Below are 19,482 nucleotides of genomic sequence, written 5' to 3' on the forward strand. Positions count from 1 at the left end.
CGGGGCGGGCGCTGGGCGACGGCTTTCCGGTGGTGGCTTTCCGGCGGTGGGAAAGAGGCGAAGCCGGCGCCGGGCCCTGACCGGGACGTCGTGAGGCGTGTCAGCTCCCTGCGAACGAGGGAAGGCGAGAGGCCGAGCCGGGAAGGGCCTGAGTCGCAGGCCCGAGGGTCAGCCATCGCGGAAGCGGGCTGCGGCAGGGAGGAATGGTGCGGAGAGGCGCCGGGAAGGAGGCGACGTCCGTCCCGGTAGGGGCAGTGAATGCGGTTCTCCGCCCGGGCCGGCCCGGGGGCTGCACGCCGCGGGTCCCAGCATGAGTGCGGGCCCCGGCTGTGAGCCCTGCACCAAGCGACCTCGCTGGGCTGCCGCGGGAGCTGCTGCGTCGGCTGCCTCGGACTCCCGGCGCTTTCCCCGCAGGCAAAGGCGCATCCTCGACCCCAAGGACGCCCGGGTGCAGTTCAGGGTCTCGCCGTCCTCGCCGGGCTTGGGCCGAAGGCGGGCGGAACAGCGCAGAGGCAACGCCATCTCCCTTGGTACGTGGGGGTGGGGGGGTGGGGGGGGGAAGATCCTCCCAACTTTTGTCTTTCACCCCGGCCCGAAACTCTTTCTGGTTTCAGTCCGAGGACGCCTTTAAGGTCTTGTGTGCACAGCTGTCGTCCCTTGCTCAGCCTCCAAAGCCATTCGTGGGAGAGTGGTGCCTAAGTTTTCCTGATATGAGAACAGTTATTCACAGGGCGGGCGAAAAATCTTAGGGTACTCGTTGGCTGTCCTGGGCATTGATGGAGCAGTTAGCTTATTCGGAGAGATTTAGTTGTGTGTGCGAAGCAATGTCTTTCCCGAAGGAAAGATAGCTATTACAAGTTTACTCATTCCGACTCTTGCTTCCAGTGCAGAACTACTAGTCTTTGCTAGGGTTGAACTTGTGCCTGATACACAGTGTTGAACATGAAGAACGTGGCCTCTTTATTCATACCCTGGACTCTTATCAGGAGAGAGAGAGAGACCATAGCACAGATCAACAGGTATAACAAAGGGTAATGGATATTCTGTTAGGTAAGTGATAGACTGTGGGTTATCACTAATGTAGTTTAGGGGATCAAAGATAGTCCTGCAGAAGATGAGGTACTTGGGGCTGGGAAGGTGGCTAAGTGGTAGAGCACTTGCCTTGCATGCCTGAGGCCCTGGGTTCGATTCCTCAGCACCACATAAGCAAAAAGAAAAAAGCCGGAAGTGGCGCTGTGGCTCAAGTGGTAGAGTGCTAGCCTTGAGCTGAAGAGCCGAGGGACAGCACCCAGGCCCAGAGTTCAGGCCCCACGACCGGACGCCCCCCCCCCAAAAAAAAAAAAGATGAGGTACTTATTCTGTTGACTGAGTACTTTGAGTAACTAGGAAAAGAGACGTGCAGCTGGTGAGCAAGGAAACAAGGTAGGGAGATGCAGTGGACAGGTAGGACAAAACATGTTATACAAAACATGATATATACACAGTATTGAGTGTTAGGGCTGAAGGGCTATATTTGGCTCACAGGGAGTGAAAGAATTCACCAAGAATCCAAGTGACAAGCAAGGAAAGGGGCAGACAAGTTAGGCAATTTTGGCCCTGAAGAGGGTTAGGGCTAGATTTATAAGCCTTGAATATGCAGGACAAAATGTAATTTTGTTAGTTCAGCTAGCTGTTCCAGGAGACTGCTGAAGGGTCATTTTCTCAGTTTTTAACAGTGAGAAACACTTTTATCAGCTTCTACAGTCCTTTCCAGAATGCAGCTAGGGTTCTGTTTAGTTCAGAAAAGTTTCTGTAGAACTGCCTACCTGCCAGACAGTGGAGTACTTTACCAAATGTAGTACGTTTGGAGGGCCTTATACTAAAGATTTTAAATCTTATCTCCAAGGGCAATGAGAAGACATTAAGGAGTTTTCAGTATGGGTTGCGGGGGGAGAGGGAGGATCCCTGATTTATGTGTTGAAAGGACCCTATCATTTGTGTGTGGAAATTTTTAAAAAATGGTGGAAAGGCCAAATGGAGTTCCAAGACTAGTTAAACAATTGGTTTTGAGGAAAGAGAAGATAATTTTTACTTAGGCTTAAATACAGGCAACAGAGAAAGGGACACTTGGAGAACGTAGGACACTAGTACTTAAGAAGAAATTGTGTTCATAGGCTCAAATGGTATAATACCTACCTTGTACACAGGGCCCTGAGTTCAAACCCCAGTACCAGCCATCTCCCTTCCTACCCACCCCACCCCACCCCAAAAAAAGAAAGGAAAACGATTTTCAATTATCTTTAGCTAGGTGCTGATGGCTCATGCCTCTAATCCTAGCTACTCATAATCCTAGCTAATCCTAGCTACTCCAAAGGATCTAGTTTTGAAACCAGCCCAGGCAGAGACTCCATCTCCAAAAATCTGCAAAATGTCTGGCTGGAGGTGTGGTTCAAGAGCAAGCTGAACAAGTTCAAGACCCAGAGTTCAAACCCTGGTACTGGCAAAAAAGGAATAAAGAGAAAGAATATTGAGTATCTTTAAATTTTGTATTCATCTTTCTGGGCACATATTTTGTCATAAATCTACATACAGGCAGAACTCAGTATTCACATTTGGATAGAGACTGATTTCCCCAATTGCTATAGAAGACTGTAGAAATGGAATGTTCTTTGGAAATCTAAGTGAATTTTAATGCATGTTATTCCATTTACTTTTATATTAATAGCTGCTAATCAAATGAATTCATTGAAATACACTGTTTATGCAAGATGATACTAGTGAGAGTGTGAAGTTACAATAAATTGGGAGAGTTAGTGATCTCAATGGATAGAAGTCTTGGGAGTTAATATTTATTGAATATTGCTTTGTGAGGTGAATTTTTTTCTCTATAATTTTTATTAGCAAAAGCTAATTGTGCAAAGAACTTGAAAGTCAACCCTCTGTCTCTTTTTATTGTGTGTGCCAGTCCTGAGGCTTGAACTCAGGGCCTGAACACTGTCCCTGAGCAAAATTTTGTACTCAAGGCTAGCATTCTACCATTTGATTGAAGATAAGAGTCTCATGGACTTTCCTGCTTCAACTGGCCCTCTTAGCTTTCTGAGTAGCTAAGATTACAGGTGTGAGCCACTGGTACCTACCTTCTGTGTCTCTTTATTTTTGTATTCTAATTGATCCATATAACCCCTGGAAGTAGATAACACCATTTTCTTGGTGAAGAAGCAGTGGTTCAAAGAAGTGAAAAACGTGAGCAGGGTAGGGCCTTTAATTGGGCAGTGGTCTCTGTACAGGATTGGAACATCTTTGTCTTTTTTATTTCATCTTTTTATTTGCAGTGATCATTTCTAGTTAAGTGAAAGGAATTCCTTAGAATCCTGAGAACTGTTACTTTATGCTTACTTTAGGAGAAAGAGGTATAAAGCTCTGTGTTTGAAAAGAAATCTTTGAAATCTAGAGGTAGTATTGGGAAGAGAAGTAGGGCAGACCTTTGGAGTTCAAACAAGGACTGAGGAATATTTGATTAGCAGGAATTATTGAATGCTCGTCTCTTGCCTTTTCTTCTCATCCTTTTCTCATGCCTTAGGAATCATAGTCACACTCCCATCTTTCTTGGGTTTTGGGGATCACAACTTCACCGGAATACATTGCATGTTTTGTTTTCCTGTAAATATTGATTAAAAAGATGCTACAGAGATTTGGATTAAAAAACAGAGTAATAGACCAGAATACAATGTTTTGGAGCAAGAAAAAACAAAACAGGGCACATTGTCAGAATTCTAGAAGGCAATACACTATAAAACTGTTTACATGTCATATATAAAAGAACAAGTCTATAAAAGGGTACAATACCAAAGTATACCTCTAAAATGGGGGAGAACGATGTGTTGTATTCATAATGTAACTTAAGTGTAAACTACAACTACTTAATAGTAAATTTTAAAAATAAAACTTTTTTGTCGGTTGTGGGCCTTGAACTCTGGGCTTGGGCGCTGTCCCTGCACTCTTCAGTCAGGGAGAGCGTTCTACCGCTAAAGCCACAGCGCCACTTCCAAAAATAAAACTTTTATAGTTGAAAAAATTGAAAGTATTATGGCATAACAATGAATTGTATATATGTAAGTGAAATGCAGTTTTTAGTTTCTGTAGCTTTGTGTTTTATGTGTGTTAGAGGAACTTCCTCACATTTATGGAAATCCTAACCTGGTTCATAAAAATGAATGTTTTGACAATGCTGATTTCTATTTTTGGGGGGGGTAGTCCGGTCGTGGGGCCTAAACTCTGGGCCTGACGCTGTCCCTCAGCTTTTCAGCTCAAGGCTAGTGCTCTATCACTTGAGCCACAGCACCACTTCCAGCTGTTTTCTTTTTGCTTATGTGGTGCTGAGGAATCGAATCCAGGGCCTCAGGCATGCAAGGCAAGCGCTCTACCACTGAGCCACCTTCCCAGCCCTGGCTGAACATTTCTAATCTGAAACTGAAATGTTCCAGAATTAGTGCTGGGACTCAAAAAATGTCTGATTTTAGGGCATTTTTCAGGGATTCATAACCTGCGTAATGAAATTAAATAGAAAAGTTGGAACTGTAGGAAAAAAGCCTCTAAATCAAATAGTTCATCCTTTTATCTACTGATGAGTGATGCTGGGTTTTTGGTTGTTGTTGAAACCTAATCCACTGCAGAAATATGAAATGAAAATGATTGCAGTGATGTTTAACAAGAAATATCAACTTTATAGTTTTGTTTTTGTGATAGAAACCATTTAAAGAATACTAGTCCAAAAGATTTTTACTAGTTGGGACTACTCTATAGATGACACATTTTAATTAGATGGCACTTGAATACTTTGTGGAAGATATAAATTATATGGTACTCAATTACTTGGATATATGTCTTCCCAATTTGAAATGTATTTTATTTCTGCTATTATTTCAGTGATAAACTATTTCCTTGTTTCGGCCTATGTCTATTTTGGTGTTTGTGGGAATAATAGCACAGTAAGAAGATCTATAACATAGGTATATAAATTCTTATATTGCAATTAGAGAGTGGTTGAGAATGTGTTTTATATAAAGTTATTTGACTTGTGTCTAGCATATCACAAACTTGAAAGTGTACTTAAACATAGTTTGTAGCCAGGGACTGGTACCTCATGCCTATAATCCTAGCCACTTAGGAGGATGAGATCTAAGGATTGCAATTTGAAGCCAGCCCAAGCAGAAAAGTTTATGAGACTCTTTAGTTAACCAGTGAAAGTCTGGAAGTGGAGCTGTGGCTTGAGTGGTAGAACACTAGCATTGAGTATAAAATTCACAGAAGAGTGCTCAGGCCCAAATACTAATACCAAGAAAAAAAAAAAAAGACCTCCTCTTCTGTTCTTGAGCTAATCAGCTCTACTTTCGATACTGTCTGCTAGTTGTTTCTACTCATTTTAAGCTTAAGGCTCACTGTCCCCAATCATCACGAAGTATGCAAAGGATCTTCTCAGTTTTTCTGTTCTTAATAGGACTCATTTTAGTCCTTGTCCTGTAATTCTTCAATGAAATTGATTTTCAAAATTCCAGTTCTTCTTATTTCTAGAATGCTTCCAGATTCGGGCCTAGTAGGTCTGGAATATGACCTGGCAATCCATTTATTGCTAGCTTCTTGATGACCTGGATAATTTGGGACCTACTGACAGAAAAAAAGGGAGAAGAAAAAACAAGTAACTTTCTCTGTCATCTTGCTTATTTGTTTGTCTTTCAGACTTTCATGCATGGCTGTAACTTCCTAGATTTGCATTCTGTGATTGTGAATCTGAGTATGACTTTAAGCATCATTCAAAATCTTCTGTGACCAAGCTAGCCTTTGGATCATAGTTGCTCTTGCTTTCTTCCTAAGTTTTTATACTTCTCTGCCATTATTTCCTTTGCTTGGGATTTTCTTCTTACGTGTCTGTACATGTATTCTTCAAGGCACAATTCAAGCACTATCTCAGGAAATCTTACTATTTACTCTCATTTCCTAAGGTAGTCTTTTTTCCTGGGAATATCTTAATTCCTTGTCAGGAACTTTTTTAATATTAATAGTAATTAACCTTTACTGAGCATATACCATACAGTGTCCTATATAGCTTATTAATTTAATCTGTCACTTCAATTCCATGAAGAAAAATATTTTAATTTGAATGTTTTTACAGGTAAAGAATCAGATAAAAAGAGAAATACCACCTTCAAAAGTTAACAGGAAGTCTCTGAGATAGCCAGGATTTAATTGCAGGTGCTCTGACTCCACTGTTTATTTACTGTTATACATTTGTCCATACCTAACCTTTTAGGGGCTGGCCACTTTCTGTGTGTGCCATATATATTAGTATATTTGTTCCTATCTTTTTTTTTTTTTTGTCAGTTGTGGGGCTTGAACTCTGGGCCTGGGTGCTGCCCTTCAGAGCTTCAGCCCAAGGCTAGCGTTCTACCACTTGAGCCACACCGCCACTTCCAGCCTTTTCTGCTTATGTGGTATGAGGAATTGAACCCAGGGCCTCATGTATGCAAGGCAAGCACTCTACCATTGAGCCACCTTCCCAGCCCCCTGTTCCTATCTTGATATTTGAGAGTATAGGGGATAATTAGCCTTTATTTAACCTACAGAACCCAGCAAAATACTTTCTGTTCTATATGTTTTCTGTGTGAAAGAATGTATGAATACATACTTAGTTTTTGTATTACAGTTTTTAGACAAAAGACTATTACCAGTTGGATGGACACTACAGGAATCAAGACAACTGAATCAGAAAGGTATGAATAGATACTTTTTTCCTTTTGCATTTCTTCATCTATGTTCTTTCAATTTAACTATTTTATTTTAGAATCTTGTGTATATGGAGATTCTCCTTTATATTTATGATCTAGAGGTGAAAGAGTCCCTAACTTTAAGATAATTGTGAACCATATTGTTATTGTTATAGACACAAAGCATATAAATTACTGCCTGCTGGATTAACTGCAGCAGTAAAGGTATGAGGAAGTAAAGGTATGAGTGGTAGCTAGCATGGAGAAGAAACATAGAGTTAAGTTAACCTTTTGACCTTGAGGAAAGACAGTAAAAGGAGGGGAGTGAAGTTTAAGGTTTTGAAGGAAAGATACTTGGCAGGCACACAGCTGGGAAGGGTAGTACTGGCACTTGTACAAAGACACAGAGTAACGAAAGAGTGTACTATGCTCAGGTAACCATAGGGAATGCTGTATTGCTGTCACATTGTTGGAGTTTGGTTGAATACTTGTTACTTTTTTGTACCATAAGTTGGTTTTTTGGCTGTTTCTGTTCTCTTGTAGTTTTCATAGTAAAGAAAACAACAATACAATAATAGAATCCATGATGAGTTCTGTACAAAAAGATAACTTCTACCAACATAACGTGGAAAAATTAGAGAATGTTTCTCAGATAAGTGTTGATAAATCACCAATTGAAAAAAGTACACAATATTTGAACCAGCAACAGACCACAGCTGTGTGTAAGTGGCAAAATGAAGGGAAACAGACAGAAGGGAAATGTGAACATCTGCCAGCAACTCTGGTTCCAGAGCAGTTTAGTAATGCTAATGTTGATGAGTTGCCACAAACTGATGACCACAGTGACACAGATAGTGAAGAAAATAGAGATAATCAACAGTTTCTAACACCTGTAAAGCTTGCAAATGCCAAGCAGATGACAGAAGATGGGCAGGCCAGAAGCCATCCTGTGGAAGACTCTGTAGGCTGTTGTCAGCAGGAGGAAATAGATGTGGTACCAGAGAGTCCATTGTCAGATGTTGGCTCTGAGGACATTGGAAATGAACTAAAAAATGACAGCAAGTTAAGTAGACAAGAAAACAGCATAGCAAATTCTCCTGCATTTGAGAAGGAAAGTGAACCCGAGTCACCTATGGATGTAGATAATTCCAAAAACAGTTGTCAAGACTCAGAAGCAGATGAAGAGGCAAGTCCAGGTTTTGATGAGCAAGATGATGGTAGTTCCTCCCAAATAGCAAATAAACATTCAAGGTGCCAAGTAAGAGAAGCTGACATTGAACTTAGAAAACGGTTCTCTACTAAAGGAGGTGAAATTAAATTGCATTTTCAATTTGAAGGCGGAGAAAGTCGCTCTGGGATGAGTGACTTAAATGTCAGGCCACCTGGAAGTACCTCTAGCCTTAATGTAGAATGCAGAAATTCCAAGCATCATGGAAAGAAAGACTCTAAAATCACAGACCATTTCATGAGAGTACCCAAAGCAGACGACAGAAGGTAATTATTTTCCTTCAGGTGTATCTCCCCAATAACATACTTTAAAATTTTATAAGGTGATTTAAAGCCATTTATAATTGAAGAAAGAAGTACTTATGTTTCTTATTAACTGTTTATGCTAAATTTAAATAAACTGCCATTTAAACTCTCATAAAGGCCAGAAATAATAATAAGAAATAAGACATTGGCAATCAGAGTTTTAGATTTATGAACTTTCATCTGGAGTTTATGGAAATTGTTAAAACATGAAAATAATCAGATTGGTAACAGCTACTGTATTTTCCAGATCATTGTATATTTTGCTTTCTTTAATACTTTGATAGGCATGTAGATGGGGTATTAGGCTTTCTTTATAAATGAGAAAATAGATTTAGGTTGAGAAATTCACTGAAATCCTGTAACTTATGGGAGGTATTACTGGGATTTAACCCCATGTGTATCTAATTAGAAACCTTATATTTTTGCCATTACCCAATACAGAATCTTAAAGCTCAGTCAATAATTTCTAAGCTCTCATTTTCTAGTATGTGATACTAAGTTCACTTAATTGAAAACTTTTATGTAAAGATTCAGTAGGTAGTTTATACTGTGAACCATGATTCATTTCTGTTTTCAAAATGACTTACATATGTTTCGAAATTCCTTCTACACACACTATTGAAAATAAGCACCTGGTTTTAATATGAGCTCTGTAAGTTTTCTTATTGATTACAAATAGAAAACAAATTGAAGTGAGAGCAAACTTGCTTACTTAAAAATACTTAAATAATATTCTGGGTAAGCTTCATATTTGTGTATTTAAGGAAACCAAAATGAATAATTTGTCTGAATGCGTTTATTCTCAACCTTAGAAAAGAACAATGTGAAATCAAACATCAAAGAGCAGAAAGGAAGATCCCTAAATACGTTCCACCTCACCTTTCTCCAGATAAGAAGTGGCTTGGAACACCTATTGAGGAGATGAGGAAGATGCCTCAGTGTGGGTCCCGGCTACCTCTCTTGAGACCTTCTGCCAGTCACACAGTAACTATTCGAGTGAGTATCACCTCTTGAGAAGTCTGGAAGTCCTGATATATTGTGATAGTTATTGATGTGAAAAAAACCAGGGCCTACAAAGTTCTCCTGAATCTGAAATCTTTAGAATGGAGAGAGAGGTTTCAGTGAACTTAATATAGCATTTAACAAGGTGAATCATTGTCAGCTGATGATCAAATTGAATTTTCAGTATTTTTAAGAACCTTGAGTCTTGTTTATTTTTGGTGGTGCTGGGTTTTAATTCAGGGCCTTGCACTGAGGTGCATGATATATAGTAGTTACTTTACCACAGGGCCACGCCTCTAACTCTCCTTCTTTTGCATTGGTTATTTTGGAGAAAGGGTCTTTCTTCCTGTCCAGGTACATTCCTGGACTATAGTCCATTTTTAGGTTTCCCTTAGTGGCTGGCATGTACCACCACACCCAGCATCTTTCCATTGAGAGGGATTCTAATAGACTTTGCTGCTCTGGTGCTCATGTAGCTTTGCATGACAGGCATGCATTACTTAGTTCAGCTATAAACAGAAAAGTCTCATGATCATTTCTGCCTGGGCTGGCCTCAAACCATAGTCTTCTCCTCTGTAGGTAGGATTTATAAATGTGAACCAATAGTGCTTGGCTCACTGGTTTCTCTCTCTCTCTCTCCCTCTCCCTCTCTCCCTCTTGCTTGCTTGCGCGCTCTCTTTCTCTCTTTCCTTCCTTCCTTCCTTCCTTACTTCCTTCCTTCCTTCCTTCCTTCCTTCCTTCCTTCCTTTTGTTCTTTCTTTCTTTCTTTCTTTCTTCTTTCTTTCTTTCTTTCTTTCTTTCTTTCTTTCTTTCTTTCTTTCTTTCTTTCTTTCTTTCTTTCTTTCTTTCTTTCTTTCTTTCTCTGTCTGTCTGTCTGTCTGTCTGTCTGTCTGTCTGTCGTGAAGCTTGAACTTGGGGCTTGGGTGCTGTCCCTGAGCTCTTTTGCTCAAGGCTAGCACTTTGAGCCATAGCTCCTCTTCTGGTTTTCTGGTGGTTAATTGGAGATAAGAATCTTTGGGCTGGGAAAGTGGCTCAGTGGTAGAGCGCTTGCCTTGCATGCATGAGGCCCTGGGTTCAATTCCTCAACACCACATAAGCAAAATGAAAAAAAGCCAGAAGTAGTGCTATGGCTCAAGTGATAGAGCACTAGCCTTGAGCTGAAGAGCTGAGGGACAGCGCCCAAGCCCAGAGTTCAGGCCCTATGACCCCCCCCCAAAAAAAAAAAAAAAAAAGAATCTCACAAATTTTCCTGCCTGGGCTGGCTTTGAACTGCAACCCTCAGATCTTAGCCTCCTGATCCTTAGCTAGGATATAAGTGAGAGCCACCAGCACCCATCTGTTTCTGTTTTTTTGTTTTTGTTTTTGTTTTTTTTTTTAGTTCACTTGGCAAGCTGGCAATAGTTATTGGCTATCCACTACTTGTTAGATATTATATTGGTTCCTAAAATTCAAAACTATTTATGGTTCTATACATTGGCCAGCTTTGGCCTCTTTTCTAAGAAAAAATATGTCTCTATCACTATGGATCTCAGCCTGTCTAAAATCAATCTCATGTTTTAACAACTGTACTAAGATACTTATAACATAAAGATAATCATTTTAACCATTTTAAGTATATAATTCAGTGACATAATTCAGTATTGTAATTATTTAACCACTTTTCATATTTTCAAACAAATTCTGTATTAAGCAATAAAACTTATTCCCTACTTTTCCCTAGCTCTTAGTTAACTTTATTTTTCTTATTCTTCTTGTGTTCTAGTGCTTGCATTCAGCATTCAGGGCCTTGTACTCTTTTTTACTTTTTTACTCTATCTACTAGAGTCATCTGCTCCACTTCTGGTCTTTTGCTGGTTAATTGGAGATAATCATTTCATCATCCTTCCTGCCTGGGCTAGCTTTGAAAAATGGTGCATAGTCAAATATGGCTGAGTCACTAACTTTGTTTAAAGTATTTTTACTCTCACCAATGGTAAAATTGTCCCATGTTATTTAAGGAAATTGAATAGTAAGTATTTGACTCCACACAAAAGGAAACATATACTTAAGAAAAAGATTTGTGTGTATTTGTGTTTGTGATAAACAAGATGATAAACAAAGGTACATTTGTGTTATCAAGCAATTTCAGATTGCCTTACATTTCTAAAACTAAATATTGGTTTTATTACATGAAATTCTATAACTATTAATATCTGACATCTTAGATAACTAGGCACTGTATATAAAAGTCATGGTTTTATATATATATATATCATAGTCGGGAAAAATAACCTAGAAGAAAATACAGTAGGCAAGAAGACAGACTTTTGTTGTGGTTCTTGAGAAATGAGATGAATAACTGTTAAATAATTGATATATTCCCTCTAGGGCTGGATTATGGTAATAGTTACATAGTTCACTAAATTACCTAAATATCACCAAATAGACTACTTTGTAGGTGAATTTACAATACTCAATGAAGGTTTGGTTGGAGTTTTTTTTTTTTAATAACAAAAAATGCATAAGATATTTTAACTGTTGGGCACTGACTGAAAAGGAGAGAAGGGAGAGGATTCCAGTATTCCTTTCAAAGGCCCACCCCTGTAGCCTACTTCCTTCCACAGGGTCTTCCACCTCCCAAGAGCTTCATAGGTGGATACCAAATTTTAAAGGACACTCTAGATCCAAGCTAGATTTCCAAAGTTTATGCCCATCTTACAATGTAAATACATCTAGTCCATCTTTAAGAATCTCTATAGTTCTTCTTCTTCTTTCTTTCTTTTTTTTTTTTTCTGTTTTTTTGTTTTTTTTGGTGTTAGTGCTGGGACGTGGACTCAAGGCCTTGTGCCCTTGCTTGATTTTTTTTTTTATTCACTGCTGGTGGCACTTTGCCACTTGAGCCACAGGTCCAGTTCCCACATAGCCTTAGTAGTTTCAAAATCCAAGTCCAGCATCTCGGAAACTCAGGACAAACTGAGCTGAGACTCCCTATAAAACTTAAAAGAAAAGTTATAGACAGGTACTAGTAGTTGATATCTATAATTCTAGCTACTCAGGAGGCTGAGATCTAGCTGATTGCAGTTAGTGGCCATCCTGGGCAAAAAAAGTCTATGAGACTCCATCTCTGAAATAATTCTGTTGCCACAACCTGAAGGAAACCTTTCCAACTCACCAGATAAAATAAATTTCTAGAACAAGTTCTCATAATACCATGAACTCCTCACTCATAGAATGTTATAGTTTTTATATGTTTTATGTGATGATTCTCTGCAGCGTAGTGGTGACATGTTGTGAAAGGGATAAACCTTACAAACATCATCATTGAAGAGCCAAATACATTGCCTACATATTGTGTGATTCCATTTTTATTAAATGTCTAGAATGATCAAAGTCCAAAGCTTTCATAATTTAAAATGCCTTTCCTCAGAGATTTACTTAATGGAGTTTGGAACAAATAGGGAGAAAATGATGGAATGTGTGATCAAGATGCTTTGAATTCAAAACCTCTTTATACAACTACTTAATGTTTTACTTAATACTACTATAATAGCTGAGTTTATATACAAACACATTTATGTGTACTTCTGCATATATGTGCACGTACATATGTATGTAAAATGCACACAAGGTTCTGTCTTAAATATTCCAAATACAAAATTTAATTGGTAGTTATCTTCAAGAACTTTAGACCTAATGAGGAAAGGAGAAATAAGTATATGTTAGTATGATAATGATAACACAATGAAATGAAACTGCTTGGAAGAGATAAGAAGACATAGCATATAGCGAGGCATTTAGGAATGAAAGTGAATTTATTGTTGTTAAGGATGTAAGACTTCCAGCATGTCTAATGTTTAGGTAATGTTTTAAGAGGGTTAGTATAGTTACCTTGATTCTGTGTCCAGTGAAAGATTTCAGGTATAACTGGAGCTGTAGTAAAAGGAATAGTTTTTTAGAAAAGAAACATACTTTCAGAAGTAAAAGTGAGTTATCTCAGAAGTAGAAATCTAGAGGGACCCCTAGTTCCACCCCTAGCTCCAGCACTTAGTGTATCAAGTCCCTCCCCAAGCCCAGTCCACAGGGAGTTACTGACATGAAAGTTGTACAAGATTTAGAAGTTTCAAGAATCACTTTGAACTGTTCACTTCATACCTGTAATTCTAGCTGCTTGGCAGGCTAAGAATGGGATGGTCTTTGGCCAGAGTGGACATACGCACAGCAGACCCATAATGGCATATACCTGTCATCCTCGCAACATGAGAAATAAGAAGATTCTGGCTCCAGGCCAGCCCAGGCAGAGAAGTATATGAGACTTCCATCTCAACAGAAAAGGCTAAGCATGGTGGTGCAGGCCTGCCATTGTGGCTGCAATAGGAAGCAGAATATAGAAAGATCACAGGCCATGCACTTGGGCAGGAAGTAAGATTTTTCCATCTCAAAAATAAGCCAATACAGGCTGGGCATTGGTGGCTCATGCCTATAATCATAGCTATTTAGGAGGCTGAGATCTGAGGATTGTGATTTGAAGCCAGCTTGGGCAAGAAAGTCCATGAGTCTCTTATCTCCAATTAACCACCAGAAAACTGGAAGTAGCTCAAAGTTACAGTACTCGTCTTGAGCAAAATAGTTCAGTTACAGTGCCCAGGCCCTGAGTTCAAGTCCCACATCCAACAAAAATAAGTAAAAATAAACATAAATAATGCCAAAAAAAAGTACTGGAGTTGTGGCTCATCAGTAGAGTGCTTGCCTAGCAAGTATAAGGTTCTAAATTCAAACCTCATTGCAGCCTTTTTCCTTGCCAAAAATACAAATTATTCTTCCCATACGATTTATCCATGATCTTAGGAAGCCTTTAGGGATGGGGCCACTTTATCTGTTTAAAAAGTAGAAGACAGGGGCTGGGGGTTTAGCCCAGTGGAAGGGCGCCCGCCTGGCGTGCCCAAGGCCCTGGGTTCGGTTCTCAGCCCTAGTTTAAAAAAAAAAAAAAAAAAAAAAAGTAGAAGACAAAAGTAACATTTCAGAGCAAATTTTATTTGGAGTAGAACCGGATAGCAGTCCTTCTTGGTTCACACTGAGATTTTTTTTTTCTTACAAATCATTTTACCATGGTTTAGAGGCAAACCTAGGATTGAGGAGTTTCTCATAACTTGTATGTAAGGGGGATATGAGAGCAGGGAAAGAGAAAGTGGGTAGGGAGGAAGGAGGGAAACAGGACTTGGGGTTTTGTTTTGTTTTGTTTTTGTCAATTGTGGGGCTTGAACTTAGGGCCTGGACATTATCCCTGAGCTCTTTTTGCTCAGTGCTAGAGCTTTACCACTTTGAGTCACTTGCAGTTTTTTGGTGGTTAATTGGAGGTAAGAGTCTTATGGACTTTCCTGCCTGCTGGCTTTGAACTACGATCCTCAGATCTCAGCCTCCTAAGTAGCTAGGATTACAGGTGTGAGCCACTGGAGCCTGCTAGAAATGAGACTCTTGAGTATGTAAAACAAGGATTTCCTTTTCTGTTCCAATATCCGTGTCTAACTGTCACCTATCAATCAGTAAGAGAGTCTATAGAATGGAATGACACTTGAAATTAGAGTACAGGCCCTGTAGGACCAGGAGAATGAAAATACTTTCAAAAATAATGTTTAAGTGGGTCTAAGGGTTGTAGGGGGGATGATGTGACTTGGAGTCAGTGGCATTAGGGAGACAGGTAGGATATTGCTGGTAGGAATTCAGGCTCAGCACCTAGATGGAGTGAATTAGAATGCACAAGATATGGTGACTTGGAAACTGAGAGGAGTTGAGTGTGGCAATTTAGGGTATTTGCTTTGGTTGCATTGTTTGCATTATATTATAGAAGAAAGTTAATTTTTGTGCACTTAATATTTTCCTGTTTACCCTCTATTTCAGGTAGATCTTTTGCGAACAGGAGAGGTTCCCAAACCTTTTCCAACACATTATAAAGATTTGTGGGATAACAAGCATGTTAAAATGCCTTGTTCTGAGCAAAACTTGTACCCTGTGGAAGATGAGGTAAGACAAATGCCTGAAACATGGTTTAGTACATGATTGTTTGGCTTTTTATTCTATCATACAAACTCAGAATAGTTTAACTGTGCTTTTCTTTTTTTTCTAAGAATGGTGAGCGAACTGCAGGTAGCAGATGGGAGCTCATTCAGACTGCACTTCTCAACAAATTCACTCGACCCCAAAACCTAAAGGTGTGTTCTTTTACCAGTCTTGTCTCTCATAGATAGCTTTTAGGGATGGGTCTTCTGTTTCTTGCCTTAAGGAAGAGGCAAGACATGTTTTTAAAATCATTAGATAGAATAACAGCATTCTTTGTATGCAGAGTGCTTGCTTCCTGGCTGAAGGAAGGGTCCTTAGAGACCTTCTTGGTTTCTACTCCATCATTGGGAACTGAGCAGAACAACTGAGAGTTGTAAATGACTTGCCTGGAGCCACACAGAATAATTTGGAGAACCAGGAATAAGACCTCTGTTTCTTGATTCCCTGTCCAATTTCCTTCAGTCTAAGCGTCTCTTTTATTTTTTATTTTAAAATTATCATGCTTCTGAAATGTATTTAAAAGGAAATCAGGAAAGAATTATGACTCCAGCAGTATTTGCCTCAAGGGAAGCTGAAGTTTCCTGATAATTAAAATATACATTAAGTTTGCTTTTATTTCTTTTAATGTAGCTTTAGCACTTTAATTATTAATCTTATAAGATTGGCAATAATTTACATTTTGATTTTTTATTTCATTTACTATTCTAAGGCAATCATTAGTAATATCTAAAATATGCATGAACATATTTATATTACAGGAAAACTGTAGCCATAGAGACTTTTAACTTTTATAAATATAAACAGTGACAGGATTTTCTATACTTCATGAAAATGGGTTTCATTTTCTTTCAGAGACTTAATTTGTTGTGGACAGTTTCAAGGGTTCATAATGTTTTCCACCAAATTATTTTTAAACTTTCTCTCTGTTTTCATAGCTTCTGGGCTTTTTTCTCTTTCTTTCTTAACATGAAAAATATAGGTATGTTATATAGTAATCTATTTCGAGAATTTCGCTTCTTGCAAATAGTATTTTTCACTCTTGTAATAGACTTAAAAAAAACTGACTCCTTTTAGAGAGCAAGGGCTACACATGCTTCTAATCCTAGTCACTTGGTAGGTGGAAATAGGAAATGGGTGGTTTGAGGCTAGTTTGAGCTAAGTTACTGAGACCTCCATCCCAACAATTAGCCAGGCATAATGATGTAAGTCTGGAATCCCAACCATATGGGAATTTTAAGTAGGAGGAATGTAGTCTGAGGTCAGTTCCCAGCAAAGAACAAAAGACTCTACTTCACACACACACCTCCACCGAAAAAGTAATAACTAAAGCAAAAAAAGAACTGTAGGCAGTGCTCAAGTTTTAGAACACCTGCCTAGTAAGCTTGAGGCACTGAGTTTAAATTCTAGCACTAATAAAAATAAAGTAAATAGTAATTTGAGTTGGATGCTAATGGTTTATGCCTCTAATCCTAGCTCCTCAGGAGGCTGAGGTCTCAGGATCATGTTCGAAGCCAGCCTGAGCAGAAAAGTCTGTGAGACTCCTATTTCTAATTAACCACCAAAAAGTCTGAAGTAGAGCTGTGGCTCATGTGGCAGAGTGCTAGCCTTGAGCACAAAAGTTCAGGGACAGCACTCAGGCACTGAGTTCAAGCCCCAGGGCTAATACCAATTTTTTTTTAATAGTAATTTGATTTGTAACTAGAAAAAACTATAAAGGTCTACCAGTTCATGTTAATTACGTATGTGCAAACAGAACTAAATCTAAACACTTGATGAGTTATAGTGCTTATACAGGAATAGCAACTTAATTTTTTCCATTGTTCCATTTTAAGCATAATGAACAATTTGTGTTTATGACCACCGTGGAAACTTTGTCAGCACTAATCCAAAGACCCAAATAGTATATACAGGATTTAAGAAGAAAAAAAATACTGTACACAAGAAAAAATCATCTGTTTACTCCAGGGGAGTAAGCAATTATAGACGGTTGATGGATGTTGATGAATGCAAAGATAGAATCTTTATGCAGAATATCAACTTATAAATAAATACCATAGTGACTATGTTAGCATTTGACATACCTGTAACTGTGGTGTATTCTAGGATTGCTGACTCTTTTCTTTTTAACTGTTTAAAGTATTCAACTTTATTTCTGCAGTTTGTATTTTAGACTTTGTTTTCAAAACCCCAAATTATGCACTTAAATACACAGTAGCAGGATGCCTAAGACACTATCCAGCCTCCATTTGTAAGGAGTGTCTTACATTCTTTATGGTCTTCTGAGTGGGCTGTTAAGAATTTTCATTTTTTTCCTTCAAACATAAGCAGAATAATTATTACATTCCAAATTACAGACTTCTACCTTTTAGCAATTCCTTAGTGCACCCTGGTGATAATAGGAAAGGGCCATTGTTTTAATGTGTGTTTCCTGTTCTTTATCGTATGATAGATTCAACAGAACTGTAATCCACTGAGACTTTTATGTGCTTATAGTAATTTTTTCCATTTTGAAAGAATGCTGCAAGGGAAGAAGGAAAAAACATTAAAGCACTTGGTTGAATATAATGATGAATAGTGATGGAATATAATGATCTTCTTGCTGTTGATATACTTGCTATTTATTGATGGATTTGGAGGAATTAGAGAGATTCAAAGTTTAAAAAATGAAAAGTCCTCTAAGACCTATTATCATGCATCTTGAACTCCTTCAGCAGATGATAGCTAAGAATATAATTTAGCATCCAGTTTTTCTAATGTCAGAAGTTTGAATACTACAGTGAAATAAATGTTGTCAGCCTTCTACAGGTTCTTCATCATTAGATTCAACCAACATATTTGAAAACAAAATTCTAGCATGGAACTGTACATACATAGACTTTTTTCCTTTCATTTTCTAACAGCAAAATATCACTTTTTTGTGTATATGCTGGTCCTGAGGCTTGAACTCAGGACTTGGGTGCTGTCCTGGAGCATTTTCACTCAAGGCTAGTGCTCTACCATTTGAGTCACAACTCTGTTTATGCCTTTGGGGGGTGGGGAACCGCAGTTAATTAGAGATAAGAGTTTAATTAACTCTCTCCTGTCCTGGCTCGCTTCAAACCACAATCCTCAGATCTGAGTTTTCTGAGAAGCTATGATTATGAGTGTGAACTGTCAGCGCCCTACTACAGTGTGGTAACATTTATATTTAGGAGGATATGTGTATTATATGTAGATCTGATGCCAGCCTGTATATAAGACTGAACATCTTCAGATTATTATTTATTATATATTATTATATTATTCTCAGATAATTATGAACCAATCCCCAACATGAGGGATAATGCTAATTATAAAATCCCAGTAAGGAATTAGAGAATAACTATTATTTTCCCCATATCAACATTAAGGAATAATTTATAAGCATTTCTTTTTAAGCAAATACTTTGGTGCATTTTGACATTTGCATCTATCTTCTGCAATCCCTATTATAGTCAAAATATAAGACATTTCTGTAAACCTGAAGATTCATTCCATTGTGGTTGCTACTCTGGCTTTAGACAACTAGTTTGCTCTTTCACTATAGATCAGTTGACACTTTATATAAATAGAGTTTTATAGTGTGTATTTATAGTGTTTGAAGATGAGATTCATAGAACCTTTTCTTGTTTTATTATTAGTGCTTTTGTTTTCTGTAGGCCCGTGAATGTCCCATGATTCTAAGTAAATACTATGTGTGTTTTGTTGACTTACGTTTTGTAGGAAGTTCTTCGGCAGTGTATTGATTTTGTTTTTGTGGTGCTTGGGATCAGCATCATGGCCTGGTACATGCATTCTACCACTGGGCTACCTACATCCCAAGAGTGTTGGTTATTTGGGAGACTTGTGGTAGTAATTTAACACAGTATTTTTCAGACTTGTACCTCCTTCAGTAAAAAAAATGTGTTTATACTAATATAGTCATTTATAAGTTCTATACATTTATTTGTTATTTATAATAAATTGTAATTATAATGATAAATAATAGCTTTTTCTCCACAGCTAATAGATTGCCTTATGTGTAACTGACTCTAGAAGCCAGGTTTGTATCTCTTCAGTAAAAAGTTACACCAGCAGATGGCATAATTTTTCAGCTTTTCATCCCATGTAGTAATATAATTTGTATGAATTGCTGGGGGAAGATAACCATTTATGT

The 19,482-nt window shown here is 38.4% G+C and overlaps 1 protein-coding gene across 2 annotated transcripts in view; it reads left to right on the forward strand.

The window, feature by feature from the left end:
* The first annotated feature begins 38 nt into the window (after nt 1-38).
* Parg (poly(ADP-ribose) glycohydrolase) overlaps nt 39-19,482 on the forward strand; it is a 118,059-nt gene continuing 98,615 nt past the window's right edge. The window contains exons 1-7 of one of the 2 annotated variants that reach the window (XM_070020900.1): nt 39-245; nt 415-530; nt 6,680-6,746; nt 7,284-8,234; nt 9,086-9,269; nt 15,150-15,272; nt 15,377-15,460. In XM_070020900.1, the coding sequence (XP_069877001.1) occupies nt 6,709-6,746; nt 7,284-8,234; nt 9,086-9,269; nt 15,150-15,272; nt 15,377-15,460 (1,380 nt within the window). In that variant the 5' untranslated portion in view covers nt 39-245; nt 415-530; nt 6,680-6,708. Of the gene's footprint in view, nt 531-6,679; nt 6,747-7,283; nt 8,235-9,085; nt 9,270-15,149; nt 15,273-15,376; nt 15,461-19,482 lie in introns of both variants that reach the window. The other variant, XM_070020899.1, reaches the window with a different exon arrangement.

The sequence above is a fragment of the Dipodomys merriami genome, unplaced genomic scaffold (assembly GCF_024711535.1).
Source record: "Dipodomys merriami isolate MVZ:Mamm:240054 unplaced genomic scaffold, mDipMer1.0.p SCAF_14, whole genome shotgun sequence".
In the NCBI taxonomy this organism is placed as follows: domain Eukaryota; kingdom Metazoa; phylum Chordata; class Mammalia; order Rodentia; family Heteromyidae; genus Dipodomys; species Dipodomys merriami.